Source organism: Ranitomeya imitator, chromosome 1 (assembly GCF_032444005.1).
Source record: "Ranitomeya imitator isolate aRanImi1 chromosome 1, aRanImi1.pri, whole genome shotgun sequence".
Taxonomy (NCBI): Eukaryota; Metazoa; Chordata; class Amphibia; order Anura; family Dendrobatidae; genus Ranitomeya; species Ranitomeya imitator.
Genome location: NC_091282.1, coordinates 1,073,110,208 through 1,073,125,181, shown reverse-complemented (window position 1 = coordinate 1,073,125,181; position 14,974 = coordinate 1,073,110,208). Strand labels below are relative to the sequence as shown.

General features: G+C 45.1%; 1 protein-coding gene across 4 annotated transcripts in view; it reads left to right on the top strand.

Moving 5' to 3' along the window:
* NEK1 (NIMA related kinase 1) overlaps nt 1-14,486 on the top strand; it is a 195,962-nt gene extending 181,476 nt beyond the window's left edge. For all 4 annotated transcript variants that reach the window (XM_069744213.1, XM_069744211.1, XM_069744212.1 and 1 more), the window contains 4 exons: nt 1,080-1,300; nt 1,381-1,514; nt 9,855-9,987; nt 12,305-14,486. In XM_069744213.1, the coding sequence (XP_069600314.1) occupies nt 1,080-1,300; nt 1,381-1,514; nt 9,855-9,987; nt 12,305-12,318 (502 nt within the window). In that variant the 3' untranslated portion in view covers nt 12,319-14,486. The remainder of the gene's footprint in view (nt 1-1,079; nt 1,301-1,380; nt 1,515-9,854; nt 9,988-12,304) is intronic.
* The last annotated feature ends 488 nt before the right edge of the window (nt 14,487-14,974 follow it).

Below are 14,974 nucleotides of genomic sequence, written 5' to 3'. Positions count from 1 at the left end.
TGCTGACCAGTAAAACTGCATAAAGAATGCCAATATTATATTTATATTGTTATCCGTGAATGTACAAATGGAAGCTTCCAAATCACTTGGATTCATTAAGAATCCCCATTGCTTGGATCTCCACCATAACTGGTGCCATTTTATATTTGTATGGAAGGGTTGTCACTATCATGGGCTGACACCGGTACAGCTGTGGATGTGGACTTCTCTCCCACTGCTGTCCCTCTCCAGTTTTAATATGCTATTTGGAGGACTCTTCATGTAATTACCACCGGAAAGGTTTCCATTTAAAGGGAACCTGTCACCCCGTTTTTTCAGATTGAGATATAAATACTGTTAAATAGGTCCTGCGCTGTGCGTTACTATAGTGTATGTAGTGTACCCCGATTCCCCATGTATGCTGAGAAATACATTACCAAAGTCGCCGTTTTCGCCTGTCAATCAGGCTGGTCTGGTCAGGTGGGCGTGTTCACAGCGCTCTTTTCTTCCCCAGCTTTCCGTTGGTGGCGTAGTGGTGTGCGCATGTCTAAGATCCGAATTCCCTGCGCCCACGTGAAGACACAGCGCGCGATCTGCGCTGTCATCCCTTTCATCGGTGGGGGCGGCCATCTTCCTGGGGCCGCGCGTGCGCAGATGGAGGGCTCTGCTGCACGGGGCTTCAGGAAAATGGCCGCGGGATGCCGCGCGTGCGCACAAGAGATCGCGGCGGCCATTTTCCCAAAGCCGAGATGCAAACGTTAAATTTTTTTATTTTGCTGCATTTACTCTGTTTTTTTTTTTTTTGTAATTTGGACATCCCCATGTATGATACATAAAGACCGCTGTGAATTTCAGACCTGACGGTGAGTCTCCAGACCTGAACGAACTGCCTAAAAGGTATATACTGTATGAGGCAAGTTCAGGTCAGGCGTCCCACTGGCAGGAAGGAAGTAGCGGCCGTAACCGTAAATCCGGTTGTGCGCAGCCCCGCAGTGCAGGATTGTGCTGAGAGAAGCTCTTTATTGTAGTTTCTGGTTGTTATTATTTTTTTTACCTTGAACATAAACCTCTTCCATCTAATAGTTTTTTATGCTTTGCAGTATGTTTGGTGAGACCGACAGAGATCTTCAGGAACTACAAGCGTCAATGGAGCAGTTACTACGGGAGGAGTCCAATGAAGATTACTGTGGAGCTGAAGACGCCATAAATGAAGATAAAAATAAAATGACTGAAGAGGAAAATAATGAGGAGGAGGCTGACGTAGAGGATGAGGACAATCAGCCAAGCAGTGAAAGTGCAATTAATGAAGAATGGCATTCAGGTACCGCTCTGATACTGCCAGCGCGCTGTTCTCCCTGTGTCGGTTTTCACAACATTAAAACATTTCTTGCGTCTGTGCAGATGACAGCAGCGAGGATTTCGAGAATGAATACGATGAAGGCGACAGTGTTTTCGGCCACCTGGAGGAACTGAGGCTTAAATTAGAGCAAGAGATTGGGTTTGAGAAGTTCATTGAGGTTTACAACAAAATAAAGGTAACATTTCTGCTCTAAGAAATGAAATATTATACTGTCATCAAAGTTTCCTTCAGTTAGGCGAGGTGCTTTCATAAATCGTACTCAGTAATATTTCTGTATTGTAGCGTGGAAGGGATAGGTGTATTGAAGATAGCTAGCTATCGGGTTTTGATGATGTGATCCTGATATGTCATTAACCATTTCAAGACTCTGCCATTTTTCCTTGTCCATGTCCAGGCACTTTATTTCATAGTTACAGTTTAAAGAGTTATAAAAACAAAACAGAAAAAAACCTTTCTCATTTGGATCTTCCCCCTTTCCCTGCTTTTATATTAGCTTTTCATTTATTTCGCACATTGTGCCCACCACAGGGTCATAAAAGACTTTTTTATAGGCATTACCACATTTAAATCCTTATTATATCTGATTTCCTGTGTAACTGGGGCCAGTAAATTAGTGCCAGTTACAGGGTAAATTCAGCTCTCAGCCTCCATGGCAGAGCTGATTCGTCCTCCTAGGACCCAGCAGATCCGGCTCCCGTCCTAAACCCAATAATCATAAGGTCCCTGGATCCTCAGGTGCGAGTTCTGTCAGTACTTCTGATACTAAATACAAAGTGCTTGTTCAGCACTGTGTACACAGCAATCAGGAAGGCAGAGATGGTAATAAACTGTCTCTACCTTTTCTATGGGGAGTCCGGCTGTGTCAGATATTTAAATTCTATAGGTGGTCCGGAACACGTTAAATGAGTTTTTCACATTAGATTGCACTATTGCACTGTTGTAATCTTAATCTTGTATAATATTTAATTTCCATAACCGTATGAAATACAGTATATGCTACCTTGAATTTCTGATCAGAAAGTAACTCTGCATGATAAAAAAAGGAAAATTATTCATTACAATTTACATCTTTCTATTAATTTAATTATGACTGCGTAAACCAATTTAATCTTTTAATCTATAAAATGTATTTACCGTATATACTCGTGTATTAGGCTGCTTTCACACATCAGTTTTTGCCGTCAAGCACAATCTGTCGAATGTTGAAAAAACAGATCTGCCACAGATTGTGAAAAACTGATGCGACGGATCCGGTTTTTTTGCCAGATCCGACTAGCTGATCCAGCTAAGGCCTCTTTCACACTTCCGTTTTTACAATCTGCACAGGATCCGTCAAAATGTTGAAATGATGGATCCTGTGCAGATTGTAAAAAACGGGTGCACTGGGCCCGCTTTTCTGACGGACTCGTCGAGACTATGTGCACCTGTTGTGTATGCGTGCTGTAGGGGTTCCACTCACTCAGCTGCGACGGCTGACACTCAGGAGGCAGGTTCCTTTAAAGTTCACTGGGTTTATTACTCCATAAACCATATGACAAAACAACAGAAAGCAAATAGCCTTTGGTGCAGGCAAAGAAAAAACAAGTGTCCAGTTCATCCGGCTCAGTCCTGAAGCCGTAACACACTCAGGAGGGTTTCACCTCCACACATATCTACCTGTGTTAAGCATTAGGCTTTCTTTTATATGTCTAACCACACCCAGAACCCATCACATGACCAGACATGTGGTTGTGACATCACCACAGGTCCTGAAACACATATAGGTAGCTATGGTTACATCACAGTAGCAAGCCATCTATAAGGGACATATCTCCCATCGATTAGACATCCTTTAGCCACGCTACATACCTCCCCCCTCTGCCTAAAGCCGTGGGGCTTGGCACTTTCTCCCACTAGACAAGGGATTCTTGACAGGGCATCAGCATTACCGTGCAGCTTTCCGGCCCTATGTTCCACATGGAAACAGAAGTCCTGCAGGGCTAAGAACCAACGGGTGACCCTAGCATTTCTACCCTTCGTTTCCCTCATCCACCTAAGTGGGGCATGGTCGGATATCAGTCTAAATTTACGTCCCAGCAAATAGTACCGTAATGTGTCGACTGCCCATTTTATGGCCAAGCACTCCTTTTCAACGACTGAGTAGTTCTTTTCAGACGAGGACAGCTTCCTACTCAGATAGAGAACAGGATGCTCCTCTCCATGTAGTTCTTGGGAAAGGACTGCTCCCACCCCAACATCTGAGGCATCTGTTTGAAGAATAAACTCTTTCTTGAAGTTTGGGGCCATCAGAACGGGTTGCTTACATAAAGCCTCTTTCATTTCTTGGAAGGCTGAATCTGTTTCTTCGGACCACTTAACCATTACTGATTTTGTCCCTTTTAGCAGGTCAGTCAGAGGCGCCGCCATTGTGGCGAAGTTTGGGATGAACCTCCTGTAATATCCCACGATTCCCAGAAAGGCTTTAACTTGCTTCTTGGAAACTGGTTTTGGCCATGTTTGAATTGCCTCCACTTTACTGATTTGGGGTTTTATTTCTCCATGACCCACTATGTATCCAAGGTACTTAGCTTCTTCTTTACCCAATGCACACTTCTTCGGGTTTATTGTAAATCCGGCCTCTCTTATAGCATCAAACACCGCTTGGACTTTCTCCAGATGACTCTCCCAGTCCGGGCTAAAGATGACGATATCATCTAGGTACGCAGCAGCGTATGCCTTGTGGGGTGCAAGGACTCTATCCATAGCCCTTTGGAAGGTGGCCGGAGCTCCCTGTAGGCCAAATGGCATCCGGACATACTGGAAGCACCCATCTGGTGTAGAAAACGCCGTCTTCTCCTTGGCTTCCTGTGCCATGGGGATCTGCCAATACCCCTTCGTCAAATCCAAGGTGGTTATGTACCTGGCGGGCCCAAGCCTTTCGATGAGCTCCTCAACGCGGGGCATGGGATATGCGTCGAACTTAGAGACCTCATTCAACTTCCTATAGTCGTTGCAAAATCTCCACTCCCCATCAGGTTTTGGGACCAGGACAATTGGGCTCGACCAACCGCTCTTGGATTCCTCAATGACTCCAAGCTTCAACATACGCTCCACTTCCTTGGAGACTATTTCTCGACGGGCCTCAGGAATTCTATAGGGCTTCACGTTCACGCGCACATGGGGCTCTGTCAGGACCTCATGCTCTATGACCTTCGTGTACCCAGGCAACTCGGAAAACAGGTCCCTGTTTTTCTGGAGTAACTCCCGGCATTGCTGTTTCTGGGACTCCGATAGCGTCTCCGCTATAGTAACCGCTCCAACCTCATCTTCTGGGTTGCTTAACAACGATGGAGTTACTGTCGGCTCTCTATCTTGCCACGGCTTGATAAGGTTGACATGGTATACTTGGAATGGTTTCCGTCTTCCTGATTGGTGAACTTTATAGTTTACTTCACCAAGTTTCTCGACAACCTCATATGGCCCTTGCCATTTGGCCAAGAACTTGCTTTCCACTGTCGGAACTAACACAAGAACTCGGTCTCCCGGATTGAATTGCCTCACTCTTGCAGACCGGTTGTAGACCCTGGCCTGAGCTTCTTGTGCTTGGAGAAGGTGTTCTTTCACGATAGGCATCACCTTTGCAATCCTCTGCTGCATCAGGGCCACATGCTCAATGACGCTTCTGTGGGGCGTGACTTCGGCTTCCCAGGTTTCCTTGGCTATATCCAGGAGTCCTCGTGGATGTCGGCCATACAGAAGCTCAAACGGTGAGAAACCTGTGGAGGCCTGTGGAACTTCACGAATGGAAAACAGCAAATAGGGTAAGAGACAATCCCAGTCTCTACCGTCTTTTTCTATAGCTTTTCTCAGCATGCTCTTCAGTGTCTTGTTAAATCTCTCAACAAGGCCATCTGACTGGGGATGGTACACCGAGGTCCTCAACTGGGAGATTTTCAGGGCTTTGCATAGTTCCCTCATCACCTTGCTCATGAAAGGTGTCCCCTGGTCAGTCAGGATCTCCTTCGGCAGACCTGTCCGGGAAAAGACATGGACCAACTCGCGAGCTATACTCTTTGAAGAAGAATTTCTCAAGGGAATTGCCTCAGGATAGCGTGTGGCATAGTCCAGGATGACTAATATATACTGATGGCCCCGGGCTGATTTAACTAAGGGACCGACCAAGTCCATGGCAATTCTCTCGAATGGCACCTCAATAATGGGCAGTGACACAAGGGGGTTTCGGAAATGAGGAGTGGGAGCAGTTAGCTGACATGTAGGGCAGGACCTGCAATAGTTCACTATTTCCCGGTGGCACCCAGGCCAATAGAACCTCTGCACAACCCGTTCCTGCGTTTTTTCCACCCCTAGGTGTCCACCCAAGATGTGTGAATGGGCCATGTCCAACACCTTCCGTCTATATGGACCCGGCACTACCAACTGCTCTACCAACTCCTCCCTTATTTTCGTGACCCGGTACAACAACTCCCTGCTCATTAGAAAATGGGGAAATCTTGTGTCTGCCCCCGGCTCCTGTACCACCCCGTCAATAACTGTGACATTATTAAAGGCTTCCCTCAGAGTGGGGTCCCTATGTTGGGCAGTCCCAAAATTTTCACCGGATACCTCTAACTCCAGAATGTCAGATGCAGGGGACACTTCCTCCTCATCTCCAGCCAGGACACAAAAAGGAAACCTGTCTGACTCTGGGTGTGGCACCACCCTTCCAGGGTTCACTGGTTCCCTACTCTTGCTAGGGAGCTCAGAACCTTTCCCCCACAAATCCCAAAACAAACAGAAATCCCGGCCAATAATTATAGGGTGCAACAAGTCCTGAACGACGCCGACTATGTGGGACTCCGTGCCACATGTCGTTTCAATGTTCACACTGGCCACAGGGTAGTCCTTTGCATCACCATGTATGCACCGCACTCCGACCTTCTTTCCCGGGAGCAGGTGGAGAGGAAAAGTGGCCCTCACCAGGGTCACTAGGCTCCCCGAGTCTAACAGTGCCGTTACTGCTCGACCGTTCACCTTTACGGGACACGCTTGAGGTCCCTCGTTGGGCGGAGAGTTCACACTGCAGGCTGGATACGCATAGTATGAACAACGGCGTCCCATGCTACAGTCCATCTGCTCAGTGGTCTGGGAACATCGGGCAGCTATATGTCCTGGCTTGTGGCACCTCCAACAAACAATATCACCCGTAGGGACCTTGGGCACCACCTCCCCCGCCCTTGGTGACCTTGGACGCGCCACCCCTTTTTGGGGCTCAGCTTCCTTCTGGGACCCCCAGTATGGCATGGGCTGCCTCCTGAAGGAGCCTTCCAACCCTTGGTATCTCTCAACCAGTCCGATCAGCTCGTCGGCATTCTGGGGATCACCCTGGGCAACCCAAGTCTGTATAGGCCTCGGGAGGGAATGGACAAACCGATCCATCATCACCCGTTCTACCATTTGAGCAGGCGTAGATGACTCTGGCTGCAGCCATTTCTGGACCAGGTGCAACAGATCAAACATTTGGGAACGAGGTGGTTTGTCCCGGTGATAGCCCCAGGAGTGAACTCGCTGTGCCCTGACAGTCAGTATCACCCCCAAACGTGCGAGAATCTCGGCTTTCAATTTGTGATACTCTTTGGCATCCTGCAAGGTCAAATCATAGTACGCCTTCTGGGGTACTCCTGTCAGGTATGGCGCAAGTACCTCTGCCCACTGCTCTGGCGGAAGTTTTTCCCTCTCAGCGACCCTCTCAAACACCGTCAGGAAGGCCTCAACATCATCCCCGGGAGTCATTTTCTGTAACGCGCGTCTTACCGTCTTTCGGACGTGGGTGTCATCAGCCAAACCTGGGGTTGGGGCGCTCGCCTTGCCCTGGATGGCGGGTGCCAGAAGCTGCATCTGCTGCTGGCTCTGTTGTAACTGCTGCCGTTGCTCCTGCTGGCTCTGTTGTATCTGCTGCATCAACAGCCTGTTGGTCTCTTGCTGCCTTTGCTCCTGCTGGACCAAGTGTTTCAGCAAGTCCTCCATTTTCTCCGGCAATGCTTGCTGGCTTGCAACAGCCTTGACCCAGGACATTCAAAAATAAACTCACTTCTCCGCTGGGAACGCTGCCCGCATTCTCCACCAATTGTAGGGGTTCCACTCACTCAGCTGCGACGGCTGACACTCAGGAGGCAGGTTCCTTTAAAGTTCACTGGGTTTATTACTCCATAAACCATATGACAAAACAACAGAAAGCAAATAGCCTTTGGTGCAGGCAAAGAAAAAACAAGTGTCCAGTTCATCCGGCTCAGTCCTGAAGCCGTAACACACTCAGGAGGGTTTCACCTCCACACATATCTACCTGTGTTAAGCATTAGGCTTTCTTTTATATGTCTAACCACACCCAGAACCCATCACATGACCAGACATGTGGTTGTGACATCACCACAGGTCCTGAAACACATATAGGTAGCTATGGTTACATCACAGTAGCAAGCCATCTATAAGGGACATATCTCCCATCGATTAGACATCCTTTAGCCACGCTACAGTGCATACATAAAACAACCCATGTTAAAAATAAAAAAACAAAATAAAAAATCGCAATATTCTCACCTTCCGGCGTCCTGCGCAGCATTACCGATGCTCGCGATGCTCCCGGCAGCTGGCGTTACCAGTAATGCAAAAGAAAAAAAATGTCCCGCTTCACCGAATCCGTGAATTCACAAACTTAAACATGGAGGAAACAAACTTCAGCACAAACCATATGGATAAGAATCTCAACGCGTTTCTGGAGACTAAGCTCCCTTAATCATGATTTTTTTTTCACGGATTCAGTGAAACTGGACATTTTTTTTTCTTTTGATTTCTACACGCCTGGACACAGCGGGTCCGTGCTCCCGAAACTCAGCTTATGCATCACGGGTGAGCTGGTTTATATTCCTTCTCTTCAAAGTTCCCAGTAATGCCTTGCGTTACATTGACTGCTGATGAGACCGTGACATCATCGGGTCATTTCGCAATGCATTACTGGGAACAGCAGCTGCTGGGAGCATCGCGAGCATCGGTAACGCTGTGCGAATATTGCGATTTTTTTTTTTTTTTTTTTTTTTTTTTTTTTTTTTAACATTATATTTTTTTTACTATTGATGCTGCATAGGCAGCATTAATAGTAAAAAGAGCAAACGAGAGAGAATTTCCCTGACGGAAAATTCTTCCGCGCATGTTCAGTTTGAAAAGACGGCATATGTCGCTGGATTCCTGCTTATCACAGTCAGCGACGGATCCTGCGTCCATAGGCTTCCATTATAGCCAACAACGAGTAGCGCAGGATCCGTCGCTGTGCAATTTTCCAACGTGCAGAAAAAACATTCCTCTGTGCGTTGTCTCTGCCCGACGGGCAGCAGTTTTCCGACGGATCCAGTGCACGACGGATGAAACGTGAGGCCATCCGTCACAATCCGTCGCTAATACAAGTCTATGAGAAAAACGCATCCTGCGGGCAAAATTGCAGGATCCGTTTTTTTCACAAAACAACGCATTATGACAAGAGATGAAAGATGGAATTGTGAAAGAGGCCTAATTGGATCTAAAAAAAATTGGAGCATGCTCAGTTAAAAAAAAAAAAAAAAAACGGAATCCGTCGCTGGATTCCGTCATTTGACGAATCCGGTACCAGAGGGTTTTTTCGACGGATAGAAAAAACGTTACTATGTCCGTTTTTTCCGGCTGCTGGAAAACCAATTTTTGACTGATCCGTCAAAAAACGGCTGAAACGTGAGGTCATCTGTCGCAATACGTCGCTAATACAAGTCTATGAGAAAAAATGGATCCGGCAGCAACTTTTGCCGTATCCATTTTTTTCAGAATTCACTGGATTGAGCCTGACGGCAAAAAACTGATGTGTGAAGGCAGCCTAAGCCGAGATTTTCAGGACATTTTTTTGTGCTGAAAACACCCCCTCGGCTTATAAACGAGTTATTGTCCAGAAAACCGGTGGGGGAGGGGGAGCAGCGGCAGGAGCCGGCTAACAGAAGACATCATACTCACCTTCCTCGCACCGTCGCTGCATCTCCGTCCCGGTGCCGGCAGCTCTTCATGTGCTGAGCAGTCACATGGTACCGCTCATTAAGGTAATGAATATGCACGCATCTCCACTCCCATAGGCATGGAGCACATACTCATTACCTTAATGAGCGGTACCATGTGACCGCTGAGCACAGGAAGATCTGCCGCGCTATACCAACGGAGGTGCAGCTTTGAAGCGAGGAGGGTGAGTAGGAGGAGGGGGGTAGCCGAGCCGTGCGGGACTGGGGGAGCCGAGCCATGCGGGACCGGGGGAGCCATGCTTACAACATTATATGGAATATGTGGATATTTATATAAAACCTATGGACATGGAGTGCTACAGCTCGTACAAATTGACAATGTGCTTAATTCATAGATACTATAATACAAAATTAATAAAAAAAAAAAAAGTATATTTTTTATATTTAATTGTGTATTTTTCTGTGCAATTATTATGTGTTTTTAGGAGTTTATTTATTTATTTTTTTAGGCTATACATGAAGATGAAGATGAGAACATTGACACATGTTCAACAGTTATGCAAAATATTCTAGGCAGCGATCACCTGTACTTATATCCCAGGATACTCCGCCTTGTCATGGCTGATGGAGCATACCAAGAAGGTTGGTTCTGATTTTCTCGCCTACTCCTATTGGCTATTGTGATATATTGGATACCGATAACTTTTGTGAAGCTTCCATACCCATCTCTTAAGGCTGATGGCCAGTGTACAACCAATATAAGCCTGAAGAATTCTCTGTTAATGGACATGTAAAGAAAGCTCAGCAAAATGTTCATCAATTAAAAGGGTTTTCCAGCCTAATAAAAGAGAGGGAAAAAATGACTGGTAAATAAAGACTGAAGAATAAATATAGCACAATGATGCCCATAGTATACAGTGAATGAAATAATTATTTGATCCTTTGCTGATTTTGTAAGTTTGCCCACGGATAAGGACATGAACAGTCTATAATTTTAAGGGTAGATTAATTTTAACATTGAGAGACAGAATATCAAAAATAAAATCCAGAAAATCACATTGTATAAATTATATAAATGTATTTGCATTTTGCAGTGAGAAATAAGTATTTGATTCCCTACCCACCATTAAGGCTATGTGCACACGTTGCGAATTCTATTGCAGATTCTTCAGTGTGGATTCTGCAAAATCCTACCTGCGGATTTTGTGCGGTTTTTATGTGGATTTCGCCTGCGTTTTGACATCTGCGGATTCCAATTATGGAACAGGTGTAAAACGCTGCAGAATTCGCACAAAGAATTGACATGCTGCAGAAAATAAACCGCAGCATTTCTGCGCGGAATTTTCCGCAGCATGTGCACAGCGGATTTTGTTTTCCATAGGTTAACGTGCTACTGTAAAACTAATGAAAAACTGCTGCAGATCCGCAGCGTCAAATCCGCAACGTGCAAATAGCCTTAGAGTTCTTGCTCCTACAGACCAGTTAGACGCTCCTAATCAACTCGTTACCTGCATTAAAGACGGCTGTCTTACATAGTCACCTTTATAAAAGATTCCTGTCCACAGACTCCATCAGTCAGACTCTAACTTCTACAACATGGACAAGACCAAAGAGCTTTATAAGGATGTCAGGGACAACATCATAGACCTGGACTAAGCTGGAATTGACTTCAAAACCATAAGTAAGATGTTGGGTGAAAAGGAGACAACTGTTGGTGCAATAGTAAGAAAATGGAAGAAATACAAAATAAAATCAACATCGATCTGGGTCACCATGCAAAATCTCACCTCATGGGGTATCCTTGATCATGAGGAAGGTGAGAGATCAGCCTAAAACTACACAGGGGGAACTTGTTAACTATCCCAAGGCAGCTGGGACCACAGTCACCAAGAAAACCATTGGTAACATATTACGCCGTAAAGGTTTAAAATCCTGCAGTGCCCGCAAGGTCCCCCTGCTCAAGAAGGCACATGTGCAGGCCCGTCTGAAGTTTACCAATGAACACGCGGATGATTCTGTGAGTGATTGCGAGATGGTGCTGTGGTCAGATGAGACAAAAATTGAGCTCTTTGGCATTAACTCAACTCGCCGTGTTTGGAGGAAGAGAAATGCTGCCTATGACCCAAAGAACACCGTCCCCACTGTCAAGCATGGAGGTGGAAACATTATGTTTTGGGGGTGTTTTTCTGCTAAGGGCACAAGACTACTTCACAGCATCAGTGGGAGAATGGATGGAGACATGTATCGTAAAATCATGAGTGACAATCTCCTTTCTTCTGCCAGGAAATTAAAAATAGGTCGTGGCTGGGTCTTCCAGCAAGACAATGACCCAAAACATACAGCCAAGGCAACAAAGGAGTGGCTCAAAAAAGAAGCACATTAAGGTCATGGAGTGGCCTAGCCAGTCTCCAGACCTTAATCCCATAGAAAACTTATGGAGGGAGTTGAAGCTCCAAGTTGCCAAGCGACAGCCTCAAAATCTTAATGATTTAGAGATGATCTGCAAAGAGGAGTCGACCAAAATTCCTCCTGACATGCGCGCAAACCTCATCAACTACAAAAGAAGTCTGACTGCTGTGCTTGCCAAGAAAGGTTTTGCCACCAAGTATTAAGTCATGTTTGACAGAGGCATCAAATACTTATTTCTCACTGCAAAATGCAAATAAATTTATATAATTTATACAATGTGATTTTCTGGATTTTATTTTTGATATTTTATCTCTCAATGTTAAAATTAACCTACCCTTAAAATTATAGACTGTTCATGTCTTTGTCAGTGGGCAAACTTACAAAATCAGCAAGGGATCAAATACTAACTTCCTTAACTGTATGTGTGGTGTGTTTCCCAAAGTCTGGCGTGCTTCCTATGTGCTATTCATGTTGGCGTTAATGTGTATGTCCCCATATCATCATCTCCGTTTGCTTCTTTGACTTTTGTTCTTTTTTTTGTTCTTCCTAGACAATGATGAATAAATATCTCAGGATCCTCATATACAAAATATTGCTGCTCGACTGTCTGCATCAAATTAAGCCATTCCGCTGCAAAAAAAGTATTTTTTTAAACACAGATGATGATTTTCTATCGGTATGCAATGTGAAAGTCCACATGTCTTCACCATCCCGTATGAACATGAGGTACGTATTACTTCTTGGAAGACTGAGCGTTTCTAGAGCAGCACAGCCGGAATCTGTTCCATATTTTCCCTTTTTGTTGATGTGTTCATGCTGTCCTATTAGCGCTGGGACATGGCTTTTCTGGTGTCACTGATACGCGCAGCAGCGTTTTATTACCGAGGCCAGGAACGTGTGTTGTCTTCAGCTTGAAAAGAAATCCAACCCAACGCAATGCCATCTGCTTTCAATGCTCTTGTGTTCTTCCGTTTTTTTTGGCATTTCTTAATGAAAAAAATGTTTTCAATAACTTGTTCATGTCTAATTTATTTGTCTGTTCATGTTAAGACCACAGGAATAGATTTGGAATTTCCTCTTTGCTGAATTACTTTGTTTTTACCAGGGACTAACGAATGATAATAATATTAGCCGGTCTCTTAGTTTATTGTGAACGTATAACAATAGTCTGAGTGGGCCCAGCTATTACTTTTCATAATCCATAAATTGTCTAAGGTTTGCTGTAATATGTGTGGAAATTGTTTTGGTTTAATTCAAATCATTCTTAAAGAGGAAGTTCACTTTTAACACGGCATTGAAGATTGTGCTGATCGGACATACGGTATTGATCGATCTACAGGCCGCCGCTTGTGCTAGGTGGCAGACCCCCACCAATTTGCTATAAATGACCTTGATAGGTCATCAATACCATATGCCTGGACAACGCCTTTAAAGGGAGCCTAGCCGCATGTTTTTTGCATATGGAAGTAGTGATATGATTGCATTGGCGCTACTCTCCACTAGTCTTTTTGTAGAGATCTGATGTGTCAATCATGAGAAATCTAGTTTAGAAGCCATATAATTGGGCTCAAAGTGCACTGTGGGCGTGTCAATCATTGATCCAGCCCCCAGTGCACTTCCAACCTGATTTGCATATAGATTCTATGATGGATTTCTCCTGACTTGCACATCAGATCTCTACAAAACAGGAATCTTATTTATTGGGGGACAAGCACCTATACAGCCATTCCACTACTTACTATGGTAAGAAAATGCTGACCGGTTCCCTTTAAAGGCTATAGCCACCATCAGATAGCAACATATTACAGTTTACATACACAATGAATGTACCAGAAAGCTTGAATAACTTTGTAAATACTTTGCTTTCCTTATATTGTTCTGTTCCTACAGTTCAATCTTCATTACAATTCTGCTTATTTTCCGATGACTTCCATTGTTGTGTAGTTTTTACAGCAGGTGTCACACATGTGGCTGATGTATAACCGGTAACACACCTTAGGAGATCCGCTAAGCGGTTAGGGATGACAAGCTTCTTGGCTGTTTACCCTGACAACAGGCAGAATTGTGAATTTAGCTCTGGAGTATAAGAGCAGCAGCTCGGCTCTGGCAATGCATACATACTATTGTAAGTAAAGTGCCAGTGTTGTCTATAGCAAACACGCTGATGGAAATCTGAATCTGATTGGTTGTTATATTCAGTACTGACACTTTTCATACGCCGGGTCCATTGTGTTCATGTGGAAAACTTGAATACTTTACTTGCTCAATTCAACAGGTCCAATAATTGGAGTAAGTGAACTTTCCCTTAGGCTGTATAACACTGACGACTATCTCATCACTCGGACTGGCTGGTGGCTTTCCTGACCCCGGCATAACAGCATGTATTTCTAAACAGCTGTCTTACTCATGCCAGAAGAGCCGACGGCCAGTCCAATGATTGTGATGCAATCGTCGTCCCTGCTATATGGCCGTCTCTGTCCTCATAGTCCATGTTGCTTTCAGGAGTCTAATATGTTACACATTGTTTGCCGTACAATGCCTTAATTGTGTTAAATCAGAATAAATATAAAGTATATTTGTAACATTATTGAATAGATGTCATAATCCATTTTTTGGTTTTATCTTTTGGATAAAAGCATTACATGTAACATAAATCAAAAACTTTTAGGCTGAATGTAACGAAGTTGGAATGTGTATAATTTCTAACCTTTCAAAATAAAGATGTTCTGTAATTTTGTACAATTGTCCAGTTTACTCCATTACTACCTTACTGTGTGAAATGTACATTTTCTATTCGCAACGACAGCACCCACTAGAGAGAGGGGATCCGCCCCTAGGAACAGGAAACCTACAGAGAGATAAAAGGGGCGGCCCCCCCTCGCTCCTCAGTTGGTTTCCTGTTCCTAGAGGGGAACCCACAGAGAAGACTCTATGGCTAAGAAGAGGAAGACCTGCCTGGGTTACCGCCTGTTCGTCTCTGCTGAGCGTCAGGGGTCCCAGAGCAGGTGGACAGTGTCGGGGGAATGTTCCTGCGGGCTCCCCCCTCATCTGGTGCGGCTGACATGCAGCCTGAAGGTAACCAACGGTCTCCCTGCTGGGACACCGTTGTGTGAGGAGCTGACTGCGGGGGTACCTTAATCTGGCCGGGCCGGGAGCAGGTACATGACGCCCTCTTGATGTCATCTGAGCGGCGGGGTGATGATTCCGTGGTCCGGATTTC